This window comes from Thermobia domestica, chromosome 7 (assembly GCF_964235325.1).
Source record: "Thermobia domestica chromosome 7, izTheDome1.hap1.1, whole genome shotgun sequence".
NCBI lineage: Eukaryota > Metazoa > Arthropoda > Insecta > Zygentoma > Lepismatidae > Thermobia > Thermobia domestica.
In genome coordinates, this window is record NC_137460.1 from 252940813 (window position 1) to 252965816 (window position 25004).

The window sequence follows — 25004 nt, forward strand, 5'->3', positions numbered from 1 at the left end:
ATGTCTAATGATTGTCGCATTTCTATAACTGTCTTCTTCTAAGAATATAATTCGATAATGATTATGCAGGCTACATTTAGTACTGATACTATGTGTATAATCGGGAAATGTATATTTCTGGTACATTTCATACGAAGATAATTATAAATCCGAAATTTAGAATGAATAAACCAAAATGTTGCTAAATGGACAATAAAGTCTTAATTTCGCTTCGTTTTCCTTATTTATTGCTCTTTTGACATGAAATTTGCCACATACATGTCTTTGACGATTATACACATATTAACATTATAAGAAATACCGGGTAAATAAGATATACTTTTTTATTAATTTATATTCCTACAACAACATATTTATAGGCATGCGTCAAAAATTTTGGACATGAGTGTACAAACCTTGAAAAAAGTCCCAAAAAATTCAAACAACATGAAACATGTTTCAATTTTAAACAGCTATTGCCAGTTATTTTGTTTCTAACTTCAGAAGGTATAATTTGCGGTCAGGTCTTTCTTAGTACATGAGTGAAATAAATCGTTAATTTCTTTCTAGATTTTAGACGGATCTGAGAATTTTCACTAACCACGCAGTATAGCATAAGATATTTTTTATACATAAGAACGAATAACATTCAATTGAAAACTCTCTGTTTCTGAAAAGGCATAACCTTTGAAAAACGTTTTAGATAAGTACCGCATCGAACCATAGACATATATCAGAAGTCCGTAATATGGAACAAAATTATATGTTGCACAGAATCTAGGTGGTATTAGAAACATTAGTAGTGATTGGTATACGGCTTGAAATACCGTATTTCGTGCAAAATTCTTATAGCTTTCCTATTGTTTCTTACGCATAATAGAAACAGTTCTTCGTAGTTGTTATTACAACAAATTATTATATGGTACATAAACATTTTCATGACATCGTACCTTCTTTTTCACCCATTATAATATATTCATTCCATACTCCACCATATATACCGAGGTTTGTATTTCAGTTAAGTGTGATATCGTATATATAAATGTAGATAGAATTTCAGATAGTAAATTAAAAGACCTCACTATGTTTGGATAATAGAAATGATATTGAAACTCTCTGATAATACCCGGTACCATATTTCTACTAGATTCCATATAATTTAATTGGAAGCGCCAGGCATTTAAAACGCGATATTTATGTTCTTGTATTTTACCTATAAGCGGTAGTATTTCTTTCGTGTCTCATGTAATTTACCTTGATTTCCACTTCGTTGTTTGCTAAATTTGTTACACGTTCGGTAAACATGTTTTTTTTTTTTTTTTTTAGAAAAGCGAATGTGTTAATACACACCAGCGACAGACGTCCTACGAGCCAAGAGTTTGGAAAGGGATTTAGTGAACGTTCGAAAATTACATCTCACGTGTTAATAAAAGAAGAAAAGAATCACACATGCCAAGAATGTGGAAAGGGATTTAGTAGAAAGTCAGACCTTGCAAGACATCTAACAATACATACACCTGAAAAACCTCATACAGCTGAAAAATCTCATACATGCCAAACATGCGGTAAGGGGTTTACACAACGTTCATCTTTAACAGTACACATGTTAATACATACAGGTGAAAAACTTCATATGTGCCAAACATGCGGTAGAGGTTTATTCGAATTTCACCTTTAACAAGGCACATGAAAATACACACTGGTGCGAAACCGTATACGTGCCAAATGTGTGGAAAGGGATTTGGTGAAAGAATTCATTTAGAAACTCTCATAAGAGTACACACTGGAGAAAAACCTCATACATGCGAGATATGCGGAAAAACATTTACTGTAAGCTCAACCTTGGGAAGACACTTAAAAAATACACACAGGTGAAAAACCTCATGTGTGCAAAAGATGCGGAAAGGCATTCAGTGAAAGTCCATTTCTAGCAAAACACATGAGAATTCACACTGGTGAAAGACCTTTTACATGCCGAATGTGCGGAAAGCAATTTAGCGAAAATTCAAATTTGGTGAGACACATGAGAATACACAGCGGTGAAAAATCTCATATGTGCGAAAGATGCGGGAAGCGATTTAGTCAACATTTAGATTTGGTAAGACATCAAAATACACATAGGTGAAAGAGAAAAGAAATCGAATAAGCCTTGTGTCAGAGTGGTATGGTTTCCCATGAGTGCTTATTAAGTAAATACAAAACTAATTGACATTCATAATCCTGCCCCTCTAACTAACCTTGAACTGAAAGTTAAGGCCTTGCACGATTTTAGATAAAATACAAAGTGTTGCATTTCATATGATCACAATCTGATACAACGTAAAGTAACACAAATCCATCCATGTCCCGCGCTGGAAATAAATCTCAACTCTTTCTACCATGTATCCTTCAAATTTTGATACAACTTGATAGTAATGAACATTGTCGTGTCTCACTTATTGGGAGACAGTAGTTGGCACTTTAAATAAGGAAAAGCACTCCTCAAATTCGTATGCTACACACGGTTCACGGTCTATCATGAAGAAACGGTAATAATGCACAAAATATAGCACTACTCCTTTAACACCTGACGGAAAGGCAAACTGCAGGAATGCAACGCCGTAGATATTCTTTGTGCACAGTGTGCTTTACAATAGGAGTAAAAATTCAAAAACACGTCAGGGTGCAGAGAAGCATGTCAAGCAAGATGGTATTCCGCAAACAAACTAAGAAGAAGCGAATAGAGGAATCTCGCTGGGAGGTGATATTCCCGAGAATGCAAGATCTGGAAAGAATGCCTCTTAAAAGCATATAAGCTCCAAGACATTATTAAAAGCAAGCGTACAATACACGAAAACATGCCATGCTGTGAGAAGAGTCACGTAAAGCACGGTAATACTAAGAGACGTTTCTGAAACAGTTCTCCATTGACTTTAATACACAGCTGATATCAACGAAGCACATTGTCTGGTAGGTGCAATTATATGTAGCATGCTACTTATGATCCCAGCAGCAGGAGTGGCAAACAATAAAATCATCAATACATCTCTCTATAGTTCTCGATTTGGAAATCGAACCCGGCACTGTTGGAAACAACTTCTATTTAGTAGATGAGAGTAGTACAGCAACGAACAAATCTTGCTAAGGGGCGCGAGTTATCAATCTCTGTTCTTATTTACACACCACGTGTGCCCGTCCGTCTTTAAAACAGGAAACAAAAGTAAGAATTACTTGATTCATCACCACCAAATTTGTTCATTAAGTATTTAGTGACAAGTTAGGAATCCAGTTTGATTACCTAGGTCATAATCAAGCTTGTAATAAAAAAAAAATAAAAATTACGGGTTTTAACGTTAAGGATGCGCACGAGTCGAGTCGAGAAAGAATTTTCCTGAGAAAATTCGAGTCGAGACACAGCTTTTCCAAAAGAAAAATATTGGTTTTTCGAGTCGAGACATCACTTTTACAGCACATTTTCGAAACGAGACAGCTAAATCTTGTCTCGTGCGCATCCCTATTTAACGTTGATCATTATGGAGAAGAAACGAAAACATATGCATACGGAAAACTAAATTTTTACTATAGATTGACCATCCCAAGAATGCATTTAATCTATATTGACCCGTCTCCTTTAGCCTAACAGGCATAAACGTGGGAAATAAAACACAAAATTTAATATCATTTCATCTATACTTATTACACTGTACTAAAACCGGAACCAATAGAAGTGTAGTTCAACTTTCCATTTCCGTATTGGTCTACACAGACTAAAATTGATCAAAGATAGAGACAAGCGTCTTATTTAAAAATCGATTTAGAACCCAAAGAATAGACAATAACTTGTCTCTCAACCCTATTGAAAGTGAAAGTTAAAGATATAATCCACTTTCAGGTATAATGTTGTTCCTTGTAGAACTGAAACACGTAATATATAGGAAAAAAGTGTTTCCCGCGGCAGAAAGTTGTCTACTTCCGATTTTAACATTCATCGCTGTAGACTAAAGGTTGCTGTTTTTTGTGCAGTCAGGGAAACGCCCTAAGAATATATTCCTCCTTCAATCTTTCATTTCTACTGCAACCGGAATTGTAGAAATCTGCTACAGCTTCTTATTTTATTATTAATTGAGAAAATGTCACGAGAGCGAAAGCACTTCTTCTCATGGTGTAAGGGCCGTAGTGGTTCAGTGGTAGAGCGTTCACCTCTGGTGCTTGGGGTCCCGGGTTCGATCCCAGATCCCGCCAAGTGAACTTTGTGGTGGACAAACACCGTGTGCGTGGGTTTTCTCGGGGTTCTCCCGTTTCCTCCCACTTTCTTCATTCCACCATTTCATTCATTTCTCATCTTCACCGTCTCCTTTAGCCTAACCGGCATAATCGTGGGACGTAAAACTCAAAGATTTCATTTCATTTTTTCACATGGTGTAAATGTGTCACTATACATAGGCCGGAAACAGAGGTGGATATTTGCTATGAAATTCAAATAGGTTACGAAGTAACTGTTACATATTAAGGGGTGGCTTTTGATGGCAAAATTATATGTAATGATTGGGTATATATATGAATAAATTCATCTTCCTTGAGAAAGAGTTCAGTTACCTCGCTAATTTTTTGTTTCAATGTATTCGAACGTTATGCCAGTTGAACTTCCAGTGAGTTCTTAATCTTTCTCCGTTAATTTTCACGTTTCCTTCCTACAGGCATTACTGCTGCCGTGGTCCAGTTTAAATTAGTAAATCCTAAACTTTGATCCAACATCAGAATTGAAAATGGTAGATATATATATACATCTCTACATATTCCAGTACTTTCTATGAAAGTAAGGTAGTAATACAAATTCCTTCGACCAACTATCCCAATAAAAATACTACTTCTTCCTGTCTATTTTATCAGCTTTTCATCGCAATCTGCATAAAATAAAACTTTAACACACTAAATTTGAATATACGAATAAAAGGCAGGATATTTTACTATGACAAAAATGAACTACGACCTAGTATTGATGGAAGTGATTTTCCCTAATACCAGAACTCCGAGTTTTCTGGTTTACGACAGTCTTATGAATCATTGTAAGAAGTTTTATTTTTGGCTAGGATTGAAAATTGTCAATCACTCCCATGTAAAACATATAAAAAAAACATTTATACGATTAGAATTGCAGATAATTAAAAAGTCTGCTAGTGGGATTCGAACCAGATTTAAAAAGTATTCTATCTGCACAAATATAAACTACTTAAAACACATTGATATGGTATTAACTGTCGAACTACTCTGGTTGTATTGTTAGATAAGGAACTCCTTAACATCCTTTTCTCATAGTCTTCCTTTCTTTATCAAGAAGCGCATGCGTTTTTTTAAAAAAAGGTTTTTGCATTCACTAAAGTATTGTTTTGTTCTAAAAGTATATTTATATGAAAAAACAGGAGATTTCAAACAGCAAATTGTGCGCTGTGTCAAAAACTCATGTTTTTTTCTTACTTTCACCCCTGCTACTCCGAATACCAAACTAACAATTTTAAAAAACAATTCAGGCGTGCGAATATACTTTGGAAAAGTGTACATATTACCATTAATTATATTATTGTTGTTATCAACAGTAGTACCCAGGGGTAAAGTGAGAGGGAACGCAGGGGGATGCTTTCCACCGACCACGAAAAATTATGAACATCACCCCCAGTTTCTAAACAATTGCAATGGGCAATAATAGGCAGGGGGAACTGCGTGACGTCATGCCGCTACTTATCGTACCCTCACCTTTTCAAATCATCTTCTACACCTGGTAGTATTAGTATTTCTGATATATTACATTTTTGAAACCTAAGTAGTGATAGTACGTGAATTTAAAATCATAGGTTTTTTCACAGGAAGCAAACCATGGCATAACTCCTAAACCAAACTCCTTGTGTCTAAATTAGGATTGGTATGTTTTATGTTTATTAAACCTGTTAATAATTACAGCAAATTAAGAATGTTTATAATATAATGCGAAATAAAACATTAAAAATAAACTACGCTAATATTTTAATATATATATTCATCCAATTTGTACTCTCATTTTCTTAACTGGGTGAATTTTCTATAAAAGATATTTCTTCCCAAACCTCACAAGCAAGGGGTAGAAGTGTAATTTTGAACACGCTGAAATTTATACTTTACTACTTTTAGTTGAAAGTTCAAATATCAAATTTCACATATCCAACTTAAGCAAGTCATTTCTTAATTTACTAGCATTTTCTGATAAAGTATTGAGAAATGTAAATATTAAACGAATTGCCCCTTGTGATTTTATGTGTTGTATTTTCAGTTATTTTCTAGTAGAAAATTCATATCCCAAATCTCATTTTACTAGCTTGAGAGACTTCCGAAATACACTATTCTTTAAAAAAAATCTTACTGCACCTCTTTCACGATACGTATTTCCAATAATCCTTTCTTACAACTTGCTTTCGTAAGAAAACTATTTTTGACAAAAAAAATTAACGATTCTACCTGTGGTAGTATGTCCTGGAAGATAAATCACTCATATTTATTCTTTCATACAAGTGTACATAAGGTAGACACAGTCAAATAAATAGACTTTCCTTAACAGTTTACGATTTCGTATGATTAACTTATCCGCAAATTTTCCACAATTGTTACTTTAACTTAACGCATTAAGCCCCAAGTTTCAAAACGTAATAAACTTGAAATATAATAGTAATAAGATATACTTATGTATGTGCCTAATATGTATATATTTATTGTCTTAGAGAAAGTTTAATAACCTGGAAATAAATTTTTGATTTGCTTCTAATATGTAAAAAGCCTGTTCGTCTAGAAAAGTTTCATGGTTGCAACCCTAAGTAACTCTATAATAGTTTCTGTATATGTATTACGATCCATATTATTTTAGTAGTTTAGCGTTGTTCTATTTTTTCCTATACGTAACTATTACAACACACTGTGAAATATACTAATATATTACTTAATAATTTTTCTTTCAATTTTAGGTTTACTGCATTCTTAGTATACAGTGGGTATATCCTATTTACTCGTGACATATCTACTGAGCGTCGGTTCTAATTATGTAAACTTTGGTTAACTTTTTTTCTAACTTTGGAAATTTAGAGTGGGTTTTTGTCCTACTTTTAATAAAATATACTCAATGGAGTATATATTGCAGTTCTGAATGCTTGCTTGATTTAAGAAAAGTTTCGTAAAACATCTTCTTTAAACATTCTAATTTATTTTAGAAATTTTTCATGGAATTATCTATCTCCATTTTAGTGAAGCGAATTTCTTGGCCAAATATTTAATTAGTTTTTAGAATAAACTAAGTTATATAATGCAATTCATTTTTATCTCAATAAAACAGATGATGGAGATACTAATAATTTTAGCATTACAATTTAGCTGTTACTGTCGAAATTAGCCACGTTCGTAACATTATTGCCAACTAGTTACTACCTAGGTACATTGTTCCAGTTTCGTGTGGTGGAGCGAATTTCACAACTAAGGCAAGTAAATGAAAAATGCACAAGACCTAAACGGCATAACAAATAGACGGCACAAGACCTATAAATCATTTTTCGGAACAAGGCGTAAACGGAAGAAGAGCTAAAAATAATTTGGCAGCCGAAGACCTAAAAAAATATTTGATGAAAAAGACCTAAACTAATAAAGATCTAACAATTATTTGGTGGTAGACGGCACAGCACTTAAAATTTAGGTCTAGTGTCTATATTTTTATGTCTTGTGCCGCTTATCTGTTATGAATGTTACTTAAATGAGATAGAATGGACTTGAACAAAATCTTGTACAACATTTTTTTGATCGTGTACAAGTTGCATCAGAAACTCGTATTTTCAAATATCCTAGATTGATGGAATTAGGCAAAAGTTTTCTTCATGACTAACTACATTTAAATTCTGACGAACACATACATTTACAACGTAGTCAATTCTTGAAATTGGGGTTTTAGGTGTATCATATTTCCAAACATTGTAGGATAATGAAGTTGATCACAAATGGTCAAAATACTAACAATAAGATTTTTTACACATAGCCAATAGAAGAGATACATGATTGCAGGCATCTCAATTTCCTTAGACAGGACGAAATATGGCACAATTACAAATTATCCTCGAGAATGACAAGTCTTTAAATCTACGTTCACTCCATTTACAAAGAGCTGTCCTCAGAGTACGCAGTGATTAGTGTTACAAATATTAGTAAGTTTCCCTTGCTCATTTTGTTTATATACTAGAAGTGAAAGACATTATAAATATATTAAATTCACAAAGTTTTGTAAAGACGGCAGGATCAAAGCTGATAATTCAACATTTTCCAGACAAGAACAAGGAATTTTACCCATCAAATGCCGACAAAAACCCTAGCGCACATCCTGGCATCTTGTTAAAAACAGAAATGCAAAGTCCAGCAAAAAGTACAACTAAACTCTATTCAAGAAAATGTGACTCAGATAACAATAAAAATCCTTAATAGAGTCGAACAGGAACCAATAAAATTTCGTGAAACTTTCAGTACACGCTTCAAATTCAGTATACAAAATAAAGAAGTTATTTTTCTCAACCCTATTTCATTAAATTTTGATTTTTGTAAAAGGTATTATGCAAACATCGAATTTCTTACATTAAAATTTCCTACATCAAATTTTCCTGCATCATTTCCATTGTTCTTCTTAATCCGACATTTCTTTACCCGTGCAATTGACTCTAATCGCCTGTTAAAATAATATTACTTTTCGGTTCCAGGAAGCTAAATATATCAATTGGCGTATGGTAAAATTTGCTTCTGGAGAGATTTTTGAAAATGTTATATATGGTACTATTTGACCAGTGAACTATTTAATAGAGATTTTTTTTTATTTTGAGTACTACTATGACCATGAATTTTCAAGTTAATCTACTGTCCCTCTGAAATTCCTAAATTGACGTATTTCTGGATATTACAGACAGTGACAAAATTATTATATTTCTGCCTTTATTGCAATTTTCATGCTGTTTTCAGGAAGAATGCAATTTCACAGTTTAGAAAAAAATTGTTGCCATTTTCACAGGTTTTCTCTTCCACTACTCTATTTACTCATGAACAACATACCACAGATCTGGGTGGCCCTTATCTGTCCAAGCGATCTCGGTGTCTGATAATAACCGGTCTATTCCCGTTGGAATGTGACAAGTAGAGGAGGATGCTAGTACTTATTCAGTTCTTGGAATTTTGAAGCATTGTTCGGTCCTTGGGATAAGAAAAGAAGATGCTTAATTTCCAGAATTAGCCAGATGGGCAGTTACTGTTAATTTCAGGCGTGCGTGATACAGAACTGTTATTCTTGTGTGTTTAAGTATTTCAAAATGCCGAAAGTTCGTCTTTGTAGGCAACATAATTTTGAAAAATTTGTGAGTGATTTCGGGCGTACTGTGTTTCCAACAGACAGTTCTGTATTGTTTTGTGAAACTGTGGCTTCCGCTGAAAAGCGTTATTTTGTAATACACCATATAAGCACTGCAAAATACAATTCTGGAACGGCACGCAAATCCGCTGGTGAAAAAGTTCAAAATCTCTTCGAAACAGTCACGAATCTCGTTTTGCGAATGATCTGTGTGAACTTCTAATTAACGCGGACATTTCTTTATGGAAGATAGAAAATGTTTTCTTTAGAAACCTTCTCGAGAAATACACAAAACAAAAAGTTCCAACAGAATCATCTTTAAAAAAGACTTACGTTCATAGCGCGAACAGCTAAACTATTGACGATATCCGTAAAAGTGTAACTGACAAAAATATATGGATTTCAATTGATGAAACTTGATATTTTAGGACGTTCCATTACCAACGTTGTAATTCGAACTTTGGGAGGGGAAAAAGGCACACAAACATTTTTGATTCCATCAGAAGTTCTAGAAAAAGTAAATGGCATTGCAATTCGCCAAGTTTTTACAAAATCTCCCAGTATTCTATTGGCAGAATGACTAAAAATACGATAAGGACCATCTTTTTGTCACAGACGGAGATGCATATATGAAAAGTGCAGCAAAAGCCCTTAAGGTTCTATTCCCAAGTATGCTGCATATCACCTGTCTGGCACACACGCTACGTAAAATTACAGAGGAAGTTCGTTCTCATTTTCCTGATTTTGACCTTCTTGTGTCCAACGTGATAAAGGTATTTCTGAAAGCTGCCTTGCGAACAAGTCAGTTTGGCGAATTAGCGCCTAACGAGATGGGGTACATGGATTACAGCTGTTCTCGATTATGCTAACACCTTTGAACCCAGAAAAAGAATCATTGATACTTTTGATGAGGATGATGCGTCTTCAATCAAGGTTACTCTAAATTTGCTTCTTAAGAAGATTTCCTTGAAAAAGGAATTAGTCTTCATTGCAACACATTTTGCGAAGTTACCAGATGCTATTGCCAAGCTTGAAAAAAGAAAAAGAAAAGACTCTCGCTAGTTCTCTGAAAAACTTCAGTGACACTCTCAACGATCAGAGTGTTGTACCTGGTGACAACGGCGAGTACTTTCGACGTAAGTGTGATCGTGTTGTGAGTGTTAATCCAAATTTGGGAAAATTGAAGGACATCGCTAGTGTTATGGAAAATGATGCTGATACATTTGTTGAGAGTGACATGGATCCTTCCCGAATTAAAAGTTTCAAGTATGCTCCAGTGATATATGTAGATGTGAAAAGATCATATTCGCATCTAAAGCGAATTGTTTCTGACAAGAGACAAAGTCTTTCCTTTGAAAATCTTAAAGAGATGTTAATAATTTCAGAGAACAAAAAAATGAAAAACCTTTCGTAAGTGAAAATAAACTTCTAGTGTAGTGTAAAATGACTTCACTTAAGTATTTCTTGTCCTTTGAATATTTGTGCTATTGTTATAGCATATTATGGGATGTTATAGGATATTATTAGATGTTATAGTACTAGACTTCGATTCTTGGTAACGATACAATATTTTATGTTATTTAACTTAATTTTATTTACATAATCACGTGTTTATTAAAGTCATGTCACACGAATATGAAAGAAGGACATAATGTTATGAAAATTATTCACATTGCTTACGCATTGTTATCTTCATTACGAAAAGCAAATACTGCAACCTAGTTAACATTACATTAAAAAGAGAATTCCCATAATGAGGTTATTATGTCTGTTAAACAATCACTATTAGATCAGCATTTTACTTTTAGAATTTAGTACAGAATGTTTGTAACATTGTAAGAATCTTGTATTTTATCTTTTCAGAAATATCTTAGATTGACAAAATTTAAATTATCTAAAGAAATTGTGTCTGGAGATTTTAAGGATTTTTGGTCAGCAGAATAGTCTTTCTCCACGTGCTGGCTGGAGTCTTTTGTTGTCATGAAAACATCTCTGGAATCCGCAACCTCATTTTCCGATTATATAAAACCGTTTCCTTGGAAAGACAAGAAAAAACTCTAAATTTACTTGGGATGAAGAAAAACAGAAAGTATTTGAAAAATTAAAACAAGTACTTTTAGATGCACCACTTTTAGCGCCCTATGTTCCAGGAAAGCCTGTACGCTTATGCACAGATGCTTGCATCAAATCCATTGGAGCGGTCCTCCTACAACAACAATCAGATGGTTCTTGGTTACCTTTGGGTTACTACAGCAGATTATTAAGACCGGAGGACTTTTAGCATTTTTCTCTGCTTGCAGAGCATTCAATTTCTTTTTGGCATGTAATGAATTTGAACTTTTGACGGATTGTAAGAGTCTTACCTATTTAAAAACATCTCCAAATTTATCACCAAAGCTTCTTCGTTGGGCACTTGAATTAGAAAATTATCGGCGTATTCCTGTATACATAGCTGGTAAAAATAATCCTGCTGATATTTTAAGCAGAAACACAGACATCGAGAAGACAAAACAAGATTTTGATCCCGAATAATTGGAGTATTTTTAACATTTCAACAAGGATTAGATGTCGCTAGATTGCAAAAAGAAGATAATTTTTTTGGATCGATTTGTCAAGCGATCCAGGACCCCGAAAAATGTTTCCCCGCTTTAGAAAGAGAGAAGAAAATGTACGAAATTAAAGGTGACCGTTTATACAGGATCCATCGTTTCGCTAATGGGAAGAAACTTCTATGTATACCATATAGTATGAGGGATGCAGTCTTTAACCAAGCTGATAGTGACCCCATGGGCGGAGGTCATTTCGCGTACAAGTAAAATGTACAATGCTTTATATAAGAAAATTTATATTCCCAATTTGAAAGGTTTTCTACATGAGTAATGTGATACATGCATAACGTGCCAAGTAAATAAACGGAAACAAAGAAAAATAACGTTACACCCACAAACATATCCTCAATATAGACCGATGAAATCGATCGTTCTCAACGAGATAGGACCCCTTCTATTGTCTGAGACCCAGAGACACAAATACATACTAGTAATGACTGACATGGCCGCACCCTATATTATTGCCAAGTCAATTTCCAACGTTTGCGCAGAACTCGAAAAATTATATACGAAGAATTAATATTAAAATTTGGAATTCCAAAACAAATTTTGCTCGACCGTCTGTCTGCCCATAAAGGTAAAATAATGGAAGAAATGGTAGAAAGATTTGGAATAACTTTAAACTTTGCCGATACTGGAGCTCACTTTTCAATAGGTCAAGTGGAAAGAGTGAACGCGATTTTACAGGACACGTTAAAACACTACGTAGATAAAAAGATAAATTCTTGCGACATTGTTCTTCCAAGCATAGTATTTACTTTAAACGCACATGTACACGAAGGGACAAAATTCTCTCCATTTTATCTTCTTCATGGTTATGATGCGAGGATAAAAAATAGATCACATTTTGATTTACCTTGTAATCATCAAAAAAACGACGAACGTTTCACAGCACTAAGGGAAGCTTGCGATTTGGCATACAAAAACTTGCAAAAGCAATATAAGCAACAGAGATGATATAGGGAAAAGAAATATAAACAGGAAAATTTCGTTCCAGGTCAACGAGTCTTAATTAAGGAGTTAGGACAGAAGCCCGGAATGCCAGCTTGTTTTTCCAACAAATATAAATTAATAGGTGAAATACTAGAGAAGTGAACGAAAACTCATATAAAATAAAATATGTGAACGAAAAGAAACAAACCAAAATTGACACTTCCGATATCCGAAGATTAAAATTATACAACAAGGCATGTAAGAACTAAGTTTTAAAAAAATATTGATTATCCTATGGTAATATTATTGTTCTTCTTTTCTCGGGCGAGTCGGTACGACGACTGAGACATCTTCTGAGAAACTTAACACCTTTTTTCAGACATTCAGGAAATGGGATGTCTTTTGAAGACAATATAGTACCATTGATAATTTAATATATATATATATATAAAAGAAAAGCATTGGCTCAGAAAATGATTAATTTCAGCTATTTAAAAAATCTATCAACTTGAAATTTTACATTTGTTTCTATCTGTTATTTGAGGCTGTAGATTCGGACTTCGCTAACCGAAAGTAGGCTGCTTATAGCAAAAAGACTAGAAGTAAATGCTAGCGACCGTACGCAAGTACGTAAAATTTCGATGAGACACTACAGAATTCATGTTTGAATTTAGCTTTATAGCATTTATTTTAAAAAAATATTTCAAGTCACATATACGTACATATTGTAATAACGATGTAACTAATAGAGTAGATAATAAGTTGATATTTTAAAATGAATTATGGTACTCACCTATATAAGATTCCATGTGTATAAATTGTCAACAAGTAGCCATCCGCCATTATTTCAGCGCGTAAGTTCCCTACACACCAACTCTTAAGGTTCTGTCACTTCCCGGTTCTCCATATAGCTGAAATAATATTCACTAATAATATGTTTATACTACGCTTCATGTCTGCAACGAACATTATTGTTCCCAAACAGGCCAAATTCACAAATTATTGATCCATGAAAATAATGTAGTCTTTCAATGTAGTCTGTAATGTAGTCTGTAACGAACATTATTGTTCCCAAGTAGGCCAAATTCAAGATCATAGATTTAAGATTCATCCTAAATTTGCTATTTAATAACGTAATAATTTTAGAAACTAAAAAAGAATAAGAAACTGAAACTATAAATACTTGATATGTTGATAATTGACACATTCAATTAATTGAATAGTTATTGACAGATTAATAAGTTATTAATTATTGATTATTCAGGGTATTAAGTTATAAATTACCTAGCTACGATAAATATTAATATATGGCTTGAATGTATGCTAAGCATATTTATATGTTGCCATTTTTAAACAGTGAACTATAATAATAAATACAGTTTAAGAAAATCGATCAAATATTCGACTTTAGATGCTGTACCATTGTATAATTTAAAATATATATAATGGTTAAACATTCATACTATTTTATGAATTAAGATACAATTTGTGTTATCTATTTTAGTTGCTTATCAAATTTTCACAAGCTATATGGAACCAACAAATTAACATCAATAATTTAGACTCTACATCTTAGTATTTAACACATGATCTAATTATTTCGCATACATTTTAGTTATACTTAGTTTTACGCGTTTCTCTACAACGCATGCAGATTACGGTAATTCTGCACACCATGATATTAGTATTAGGAGGTCTTATTCCCCTAATTTTTATTATAATCATAATATACTGGCTCTCAACAGAGAGAAAGCTAAAAAGAACAATGATTCTACCCCTATTCTTATTAACGACCATATATATCAATGTCACCAGTTCCTCAACATAATTCTCTTTACGCGCATTCTTGCACAATTCAAACTGACCTACATTCTTATACACAAGGTCAAAGCTCATCACGGTCAAACACTCACGTAATAAACACTAACTATTCAAATGAATCTTCTTTCACCAACACACAACAATATCTTAAATCCACTTTTTCTGAAGACTACCTTTTATCTGAAACTGAATCCCTACCCCAACCCCTCCCAAATGTCATTCGCCATACCACGACCTTCTGTTGAACATGAAGAAAATCACTTCGATAAGCAACGGATGCAGCAAGTGACTTTAATTGTTAAAGACGATAAAACTATATCGCAGTGTGAATGCATCTTATTATCAGTAGATTAACTAATTGTGTGAAAATATATCATCAACCCACGCCGAGACACTCACCAGGAAAACAACTATTAAACATAATTTTCGAAGATGCCCGTCACGGAGTCTACGCCCACACATCGCAGAAAAGACTGCAATAACCCAGTTCTTCTCTTGAAAATAACTAATTCCTTCCAACTCATCACTATGCAGTGTGCAGCCCTTATTATGTGTTCTTGCGCCATAATTAATTACAAGTGATTAAACTAGTGAAAAGTGATGGCAAATATTTTATTAAAAATAGTGTTTTCAGTGTAAAATTTTCACAGAAATCCAACGTTGGAGCATTGTGCTTTTTGTGTTTAAGTGCAAAATGCAGTGAGTTCAAGAATAAGAAAAATAATTATTTTTGTTCTTTTAATTATTTCTTAACAAGGATGTGACCACTTGCGCGTGAACTACTGTTTCAGCATATCATGTATCCATCGGCGTTGGTACAAAGTATCTCACTAACTGTAAAAGCGAATCATAACACGTCCCGCCTATAGCAAGAAAGACCGCTGAATTTCATTCATTGGTAGAGGCGGAACTTATTCTTATCTGTGATTTATTATACTGTTCCCCTAATGTTTTGTTTTTACGTCACCAGATGGCAGAATGTGCTGGAACAACTCTCTACACAAACTTTATTTCTACGCATCCTTGTGTTCTGAACTGATACTACAATTTTAATATTGCATAAAGCAAAAGACAATCTCTGCACAATATATGTAGAGGAGACCGGGTATGGTTGTAACACATTTTACATTTTTATCCATAACTAGACTCCAATTGAAGAAAAATACGAATTTTTGCACGTGACCGGAAGTTTGGACATCCTTCTCTCAAAATACCTAGCAAATATCAGATAATGTAAAGTGTTTGCTGAGATAGAGTGGAAAAACAAAGACTATCCAAATGTTACAACCAACCCCGACGTTGAGGTTGGTTGTAACAGTGATTGGTGTTCGTTGTAACGCGTTGTATCTTTGGTAAGTGGATATAATTGCTATTACATATATTACAATATTAACACAAAATTAGATTATAATATCGATATTTAACATGTTCCTCTGTTAGAGGTTCAGAGAATGACATAGAATACGTTAGAGAACTATATGACTAATGAAAGTTCTGTGTTTTTTTTTACATGTATATATATAACTCTCTCTTCACATTGGAATTATATCTTAGCAGCAAATGGATAGCTAGGTCTACAGTTTACAGTATACATACAATTAAATAGCCAATAGTTTGATGAATGAACAGAATTGTATGATATATTTAGGTTTACTTTGCCTTTTATAAATCAGGTTTACCTAAAGAAATGTAACCCTACCTAGCCTTGACATATTTATTTTAACTTAAAAATTTCAGCAGATCATTTGTTGTAATAACCATAATATGAAACATAGTACTAGACCCTATGCACATCTACATCTACTCTAGTACCCTATGCACTTCGACACTCAAATTTACACTTTCAGTTACCTAGTCTACTTTTACTTTTACCTACATTGAATCATTTGAATCACAGTTGTGACATTTGTATTCGCCGTCACAGTGGTGCAGACAATATGAGCCCATCCATGACAAAAATTACATTGAATCCATTTCTCTTGGCGCACTTTTGGAAAGTAATTCACAACAAACTAGGCAAATTGCGTTATCGCTGTCTTCGTCAGATGACAAGATGAACCATACATTTCACTATTACAGATTAAAATTACATCTGCTTCAATAGAAAGGTAAAACCAGTATCCTTTATAGCTGCGGATATACTTTTCAAAGAACGAAAGAGAGAGAGAGAGGGAGGGAAAACAATGTTCATGTAACAGAATCACTATTTAGGTAAACATTTTTTAAGTAAATAATACAAACTTAATTACATATGCATTGTTTTACTCTGTGGGGCTGGTTGTAACAGCGTTACAACCAGACCCATGTTTTTTTTTTTTTTTTTTTTGTTACAACCAACCTCATACTACGGTAGCCATCTTTGCCAGAGTACTTGCAAAATTGTGTTGATTCTGTGTTTGGTTTCCGTACGTAAACAAATACTCATTAGTATCCTTTTTAATATTTTACTCAAATTATCTAAATATTTCGCACACATATTGTAATATTACATATTTTCAGGGATATAGAAAATTTACTTATCTGCCCAAAAAACACCAAAACCGCGACAACTTCAAGACGAACACTTGTTACCTCACACAAAAACAGTGAATGAACGTGCATGAAGGGCTTGTGTTTTGACTGGAACATGAACCACATCTAGTGATTAGCGTAGAAACTACTCGCTTTGTTACAACCAAAACGTATTACAACCATACCCGGTCTCCCCTATATAAATGGACAGTAATTTTATCTTTAAAATTTTAATTATTTTATATAATTATTTTAGTATCTGAACATTGTAAGTGAAACATTAAGAGTGATATTGAGGCATCGACATTAATTTTTACATTTATCTTTCTTTCTATTTACATTATATCAAGACTATATATATTTATATATTATTTTATGCAAATTACATTTTTATTTTATTTTCGAAAGCACAAATGAGTCGAAGTTTACTCGCCAAGGGATGTTATAGGATATTATGGGATGTTATAGGACATTATTAGATGTTATAGTACTAGACTTGGATTCTTGGTAACGATACGATATTTTATGTTATTTAACTTAATTTTATTTACATAATCACTTTTGTTTATTAAAATCATGTCACACGAATAAGAAAGAAGGACATAATGTTATGAAAATTATTCACATTGCTTATGCATTGTTATCTTCATTACGAAAAGCAAATACTGCAACCTAGTTAACATTACATTAAAAAGAGAATTCCCATAATGAGGTTATTATGTCTGTTAAACAATCACTATTAGATCAGCATTTTACTTTTAGAATTTAGTACAGAATGTTTGTAACATTGTAAGAATATTGTATTTTATCTTTTCAGAAATTTCTTAGATTGACAAAATTTAAATTATCTAAAGAAATTGTGTCTGGAGATTTTAAGGATTTTTGGTCAGCAGAATAGTCTTTCTCCACGTGCTGGCTGGAGTCTTTTGTTGTCATGAAAACATCTCTGAAATCCGCAACCTCATTTTCCGATTATATAAAACCGTTTCCTTGGAAAGAGAAGTTAGTAAGTCAGTGGCGGCCGGTGGATTGTGGTTTCGGGTGTTGCAAGAGACAGAAGATATAAAGTTGACTCATTGACCTGTCAGCATAACTTTAGATGCAAATGCTATGTGATATGTTAAATTAAATAAAATTCTGTTTCTAAAAAGTAAAAAATGCAGAACATTTTATCCGATTAATCACCTTAATTAATTGGTAAGTTCATTCTCCTCTCTTTGATTCGAGCAAATTTGTCTAATACATGATGGTTGAACTCTGGTATTCTTATTGTCAGGTCTTTTTCGATGAAAAGCATAACCAATGGTGATAACCTTTCTTGGGACATTCAATTCCTTGAAAGTGTCAATTCTTTCTCATGCGGAAAAAAGCTTTTCGTCTTTTGCTGACGCCATAGGTACAGTTAATATTAATTTCAGTATCTTTGTAGATTCACTAAATATTTTTTCTAGATTATTGCGAACGATTCATTCTAGTAAACTCAGTCCCTGACAGCGATCTGAATTGCTCTTCAGCGTTGACCGAAGACAGTTCGTAACAGAGATTAGTGTTATAAAAAATGTACATTGAACACACTTTATTCACAGATTATTCAGGAAAGTTTAAAATAAATTGAGGATATGTATCTGGTACAAACAACACTACTGCCATAAGATATCCTGTAAATTTAAACTTGATTTTTTTTCAAACACTCTCCTGAATTGTCCTTTGCTTGTTTTGTCTATGCCTTAATTGCAAGTTTTCCTCAGTTGAAAGCTGGTCAATGTTTTTTCTAAGTTATTTACAGAAGTCATGGTATACAATTTATTCAGAATTAGAAGATTATTTACAGAATTAAAGCACACACAATAAAATTAAATCTAATAATTAAAAACCAAAACAGTTGATACAAAAGAGGTACTGGTATATGAATTCCGAATGTCACATATTCATACATCGACTCACACACATGTGCGTAACAGAAAAAAACTACATTCCAAATCATCCGCCTTGGTTGTTACGCAATGCACGATGAACACAATATACTTCCACATGAGGCGAAACAACGCTTACCAATGTGATATGTTCTGGAAAGGAAACCTCGAAACTCGCCAGATGAAGGATCAGCATGTAACAGAAACCAAAAATCAAAGAAATCAAAACAAACAGCACTGCCAGTTCTACACCCAGAAATGTTAACTGGGAGGGGTCCAAAGTATTTGAGGGAGGTCCAATACGTCTACATACTATGGAACCTGTCTTATACTGCACCCGAAAATACGATAAGTAATTCTTACTTACTGTCATCTATATTTTTAGAAAAAATGATAGAATGATTATTTCTATAAGAAAAGAAAGATGATGATTTGGAGTTTAACGTCCCGTTCAGCAACGAGGCTATATGAGACGAGGACCTACTGATTAATGTGGAATCCGAACCACATGAGCTCCCGCCGGGAATTGAACCCAGGTCTCCCACGTCAAAGGCGCGTATGCTAACCGCTCAGAAGAGCTCAAGAAAAGAAAGAGTACATGATGAGGCATAAAATAAAATATTTAGCGTACATCAATCGTTTCTCTGTTTAAACAAGTATAGTTCGTTAAGAAACTCTACGAATGATAGTCAGGTTTCGAAATCTTTGGGAGGTCCGGACCCGGTGCCCCCCCCTCGGTCTTACACCCCTGAGCATTGCTAGCTAGTCCCAAATTCAATGTGGTGTTCCCCATCATACAGTTTTATGTGGAAATTATCAAGAGCATAAAATGTACTTATTTTATAAAAGAAATATGTTTATACTAAAATACTATCCACAGAAGGGGAAATCGATTCTACGTACTGACTTATTAATATTTGATTCACAAATTACTGTAGAAGATGCCTTTATTATCAATATAAGCTAAGAATTAACTTGTAAATGCGGGTCTACTTTCATTTGTTTTATCCTCTACTAGATATTTTCTTTCTTAATTTATAATTTTGCAATCACTTTTTTATTGTCATTGATTTGCTTCAGTATGATCCCGTAATTTAAAAATATGAATGCATAAAAGCAAATTCCATTTGTTAATTGCTAGCGAAAGAAAATTCAGAAATCTTATTTAGCGCGAAAAACCTTCTCCTTCACTGGAAACCGTGCTGTGTTACAGAGGCACTGCAACGACCATTCTCTTTAACTTCTGAGATACGGGAAAGGAGACTTAACATTTGCTCCAATTCCCGCGCTGAAGGAATCTGGTCGTTGTTTGCTCACTGCAACACAATATTAATTAGAGACTCTGTGACGGATTATTTTTCCTTTTTAAAACGGATTAACGGAATGGACAGTTATAGATGTAAAAAATATGATATTTAAAGTGTATATATGCGAGTATTAAAAGGTATTTTTCTGTTCTTTACTACTATTGATAATAATATTTTTTTTTAAATACTTTGGTCGTTGCGCAACGCTGCAACACTAACATTAGCCGCCACTAGTAAGAGTGTAAAGAATTAAATAGAGTAAGAATAACTGCGAGTAACAGATCGAAATCGTGTTCGAGAGCTGAGAAAGCTCGGAGCACAGAATCAGACGCGCCGAACTAGTAAACGAACATGTCACTTCATAATACGAGATTATACTTAAAGTAACGAAGCAGAATAAGTCATTTCAGTTTAAGTTTTCCGGAAAGTTTGCATTCAATTCTTATCCGAGAGTGTTTTACGAATATCGAGCTTCATTCTTCCAAGGACGTTTTATGACATCCAAGGCTGAGCTGCAAAGGAGAAATCTTGATAACATGGAGCCAGAAGTACTCAAGGTATCATATTCTTTGGCCAGATTTCCTTACTTTTATTCCTCACAATCTTTCAGACATTTAAACACGTTAATTCTAAGAACTCTTAATTCAATGACCAATAAACTGATATAAAATGAACATTAACCCTTAACAGGAAATATGTGTGTGTCAGACACGTACGTTTTTTCTTTGTATTACATTGGCAACAGTGATTCACTCAATGTATCGGTTTTCTCAGTACCTTCCTATTATTTAGTTGTACGTGTGTTGGAATAGTTCATTGTTTGCGTTAATGTCTGAGTGAACATTTATAGAAGATTTTAGAAAACCTACGGTGTCTGAGAGGCACACATTTCCGTTATCGTCTACATTTTTGCGTGTTTATTGGCCACACATTTCCTGAAGAGACAGTTTTTCTTTCAAAGGTTGACTTTTATTTACCATGAAATAGAAGCTATAGAACTCTTTAAACATACTACTTTATTTGTATGAGATTTTGTATTTGCAAAATATAGACCTAGTACTTCGAAAAACAAATGTAAGAATGAAACTGTAAATAGAGCAGATACTTATTTCACGGCAAAAAATGCTCAAAGTGGAGGAGGACTTTATGTTATTGTCTTCATTAAGATCCCTCATTTTTTTCCTGAAAGTCAAGAATTACCTACTGACAGTGGGGGCGATACTAATTCTGATAAGAATTCTCGTACAGTGCAAGGTGTGAGGTCAAGTAGTAACATATGTGTCAATGTGAGCAGCTCTACTGAAGTTTCATGTGATAACGAAGGCCTTAAATACAGAGGTAAAAACAGGTTTGTTTGGAATTCAAATGAACCACTAAGAAACCGAAGGATTCTTCATCAAAACATAGTAAGAGGGATGCCTGGTATAGCCACCCATATAAGAAATATGAGGAAAAAATCCTAGCAAAGTTGATATTTGGTCTACCTTATGTGATGATGATATCATTCAAGAGATTTCAACATGAAGTTGGAAGAAGGTCGAAAAAATTTTGAAATAGAACAAAGTCAAACTACAGATCTACTGACCTATCTGAAAATAAAGCCCTTATTGCTCTCCTAATGTTGTATTCTATTTGTAAATCAGGATACGAAAACATGTATTCACCATTTTCAAGACACTTTGGGACGACCCCTATTTAGAGCTACCACGTCCATCAAACGTTTCCATGCTCTTTTGGACAAATAGTACATTTGGAGAGGGTAGCTAGATGTGGACAAGTAGCATATTTGCAGGATAGTAATGTGTAGAATTATACTAACTTAAAATTTGTCAGTTTTTAAATTTATGTACTATTTTTATTTAGATATTGAAATATTTACCGAATGTATATGCCAATAGAACCGAATTAATGTATGTAATTCTTGTTTATCATATTTTGCTCGAAGTATAAAATATAAAGTTTCATTAATCTACATTACACATATGTTTCTTTTTTTAAAAAAAGATATTGCTTTATACATGTCCGTGTCCCACAGACACACATTTCCTGCAAGCGAAAAAAATAACGTTTCCTGTTAAGGGTTAAGCTTTTCTCTGAATTCAATAACATTTTCATTAATCACAACTTAAATTATTCTTAACCTTTTATGTTCGCATTTTGCCTATCCTTCAGGGGCATGTCTAAGAGAGAAATTTCAGATATTTCTCTAAGTTTAGTTTGGTCTTCTCATTTAAGCTACAATCCCCACATTCACTTCGAACAAGAGTAGACCAGGTAAGCACGTGTGAATAAAATGTGATTGTCTTTTTGAGTTATTGTTTCATTGTTACTACTGAAGAATGGCGAATGAATTGCTAGGTGCCGTTCCTTCACAAATTACGCAAGCTTCCAGAATTTTAAGTGGTTAGGACAAAGTGCAAAATGAAACATTTTATGCGATTAGTAAATGAATTGTAGCCTATTATAGCTTTTACATATTTTATTTTCTATTTTTCCCCAATTCGTGATTGCTTATTTTATTTTGCCATTTTACCTGTCATTTTTGGGTGTTTATTCTGCAATTTTGCCAGCCATTTTCGGGCTTTTCTTTCTCCATCAATTCCGGGATTTAGTTATTATAATATTGTTTTTGTGTCATAATGTTTCTAATGAATGCTAAATGAACATTGATTATAAGGTTTTAATGTTAACACTTAAGAATTAGTTGGGATTAAATATGGGCTTTATATGTGTTACCTCATAATGACAAAACATATTCATGGCACATAAAGAAGGTCATTTACATGCGAAAGGTAAGAGTGTAACTCTCAAGAGTCCTGTAGTACGAAGCAGTTCAAAATTGTCTACGAAAGCGATCTATTATCATGGTGGATGTCATTATCTCTTGATTTCTAAATCGACATTTCACTGCATTTTTATTTCGTCTTTATAATCATACATATTGCACAAGTTCATTGCACGTGTATATCACCGTTCATTGCACGCATATATAACTAAGACTTGTCAAAGAATAAAAAACATATTTATATATAGTTGTGACATATAAGGTTGACAGACGTCCCGGTTTTTAATGAAAGAATTAATTGTCCCGAAAAAGGCTTTCGGGACTCTTGTTTGTCCCGGTTTTCGTTCTTCAGATTGAAAATAAAAATTAACCTCTAAGACCTAGGTGCATTAGAAAGTCTCACGTAAAAACGGAAGGTTTTCGGAAGATTTGTGTAGGCAATTAATTTTACTAAACATACACAGTGAGTTTGAAAATCACATCCATTCTTTCGTGCTATAGGTTGTTTAATTTCCAGATGGGAAAGATGGATTTAAAAAGATGTCCAAGAGGGGGCATATGTTACGTAAATAATTTCTTGAATATCAATTTCAATAGAAAAGAATGTACTTTTTCCTTTCATGGGCTTTAACTACAGTTATTTCATACTTCAATCACAATCGCAGAACTGCTTCGTTGTTGGAACTTCAATCAACGATGGCGATACTGCTCTCAGTCTCTACATATTAACTGCATTTTAACCATTTCGTCCTGTCTACCGTCTTCTTACGCACATTTGTTCTCAGAAGTGACCCCAGTAGCACAATTGATGGGCCGATGTCAATCAACATGGGATTTGTTGGTGGGATCGATGTCGGTGTCGATGTGGATAGATGCAGAATGGCAAATATTTTGCCGACATTGGCCAAGATGGAAAAATCTATGTCGATTGACATCGGCGTCCATGTTGATCTATGTGGGTCCCATGTGGATACTTCCAGATCAATGTTGGCCCAACATTAATCCATGTCGCCCCATCTAGATCTGCCTTTTATCAACATCATCGATCTTGGTCCCTGGTTGAATAATACCGGCCTATGTACGATCAATGTTAACCCATCTAGGTCTGCCCCATACCCACATCGTCGTTCTAGCTCCCTAGTTCAAATATGTGGGATCTATGTTGAACCATCCAGATCTTCCCTGAACCCAGATTTTCGCTCTAGCTCCCATAGTTGATCGATGTGGATTTATGTGGGATCCATATCGGCCCATCTAGACCGCAAGATAATTCCATCGCAAGTATTAATTTTCTCTTTCAAGTGTAGAAAGAGTGTTCGCTGAAATTTTAATGTTTCCCTCTACTTTTGGTTTATGCCTTATATATGGTTATCTCTGCGGGCACAAATTCTGCTTTCTGCTGTAAAAATACAAGCAACGAAAGGCAGTTCGATCGCGAGCATTAATTTTCTCTTTGAAGTGTAAAAAGGGTGGTCGCTGAAATTTTAATATTTCCCTCTACTTTTTGTTTATGCCTTATATATTGTTAACTGTGCGAGCAGAAATTCTGCTTAGTGCTGCACAAATAAAAGCAACGAGATGAAAAGCCCATCGCAAGCTTTAATTTTCTCTTTGAAGTTTAGAAAGGGTGGTCACTGAAATTTTAATATGTCAGCTCTACTTTTTATTAATGCTTTATATCTGGTTAACTGTTCGAGCACAAATTCTATGTCCTCCTGCACAAATACAAACAACGAGAGACAATTCCATCAAAAGCATTAATTTTCTCTTTCAAGTGTA

The 25004-nt window shown here is 33.9% G+C and overlaps 1 protein-coding gene across 5 annotated transcripts in view; it reads left to right on the forward strand.

Annotated features, from left to right (window-relative positions):
• Nucleotides 1–22374, forward strand: part of LOC145690823 (uncharacterized) — a 50651-nt gene extending 28277 nt beyond the window's left edge. For 2 of the 5 annotated variants that reach the window (XM_081766133.1, XM_081766135.1), the window contains exon 2: nt 1306–11202. In XM_081766133.1, coding sequence (XP_081622259.1) covers nt 1306–1657 — 352 coding nt within the window. In that variant the 3' untranslated portion in view covers nt 1658–11202. The other 3 variants (XR_014132285.1, XR_014132286.1, XM_081766134.1) reach the window with 3 other exon arrangements.
• Nucleotides 22375–25004: the final 2630 nt, after the last annotated feature.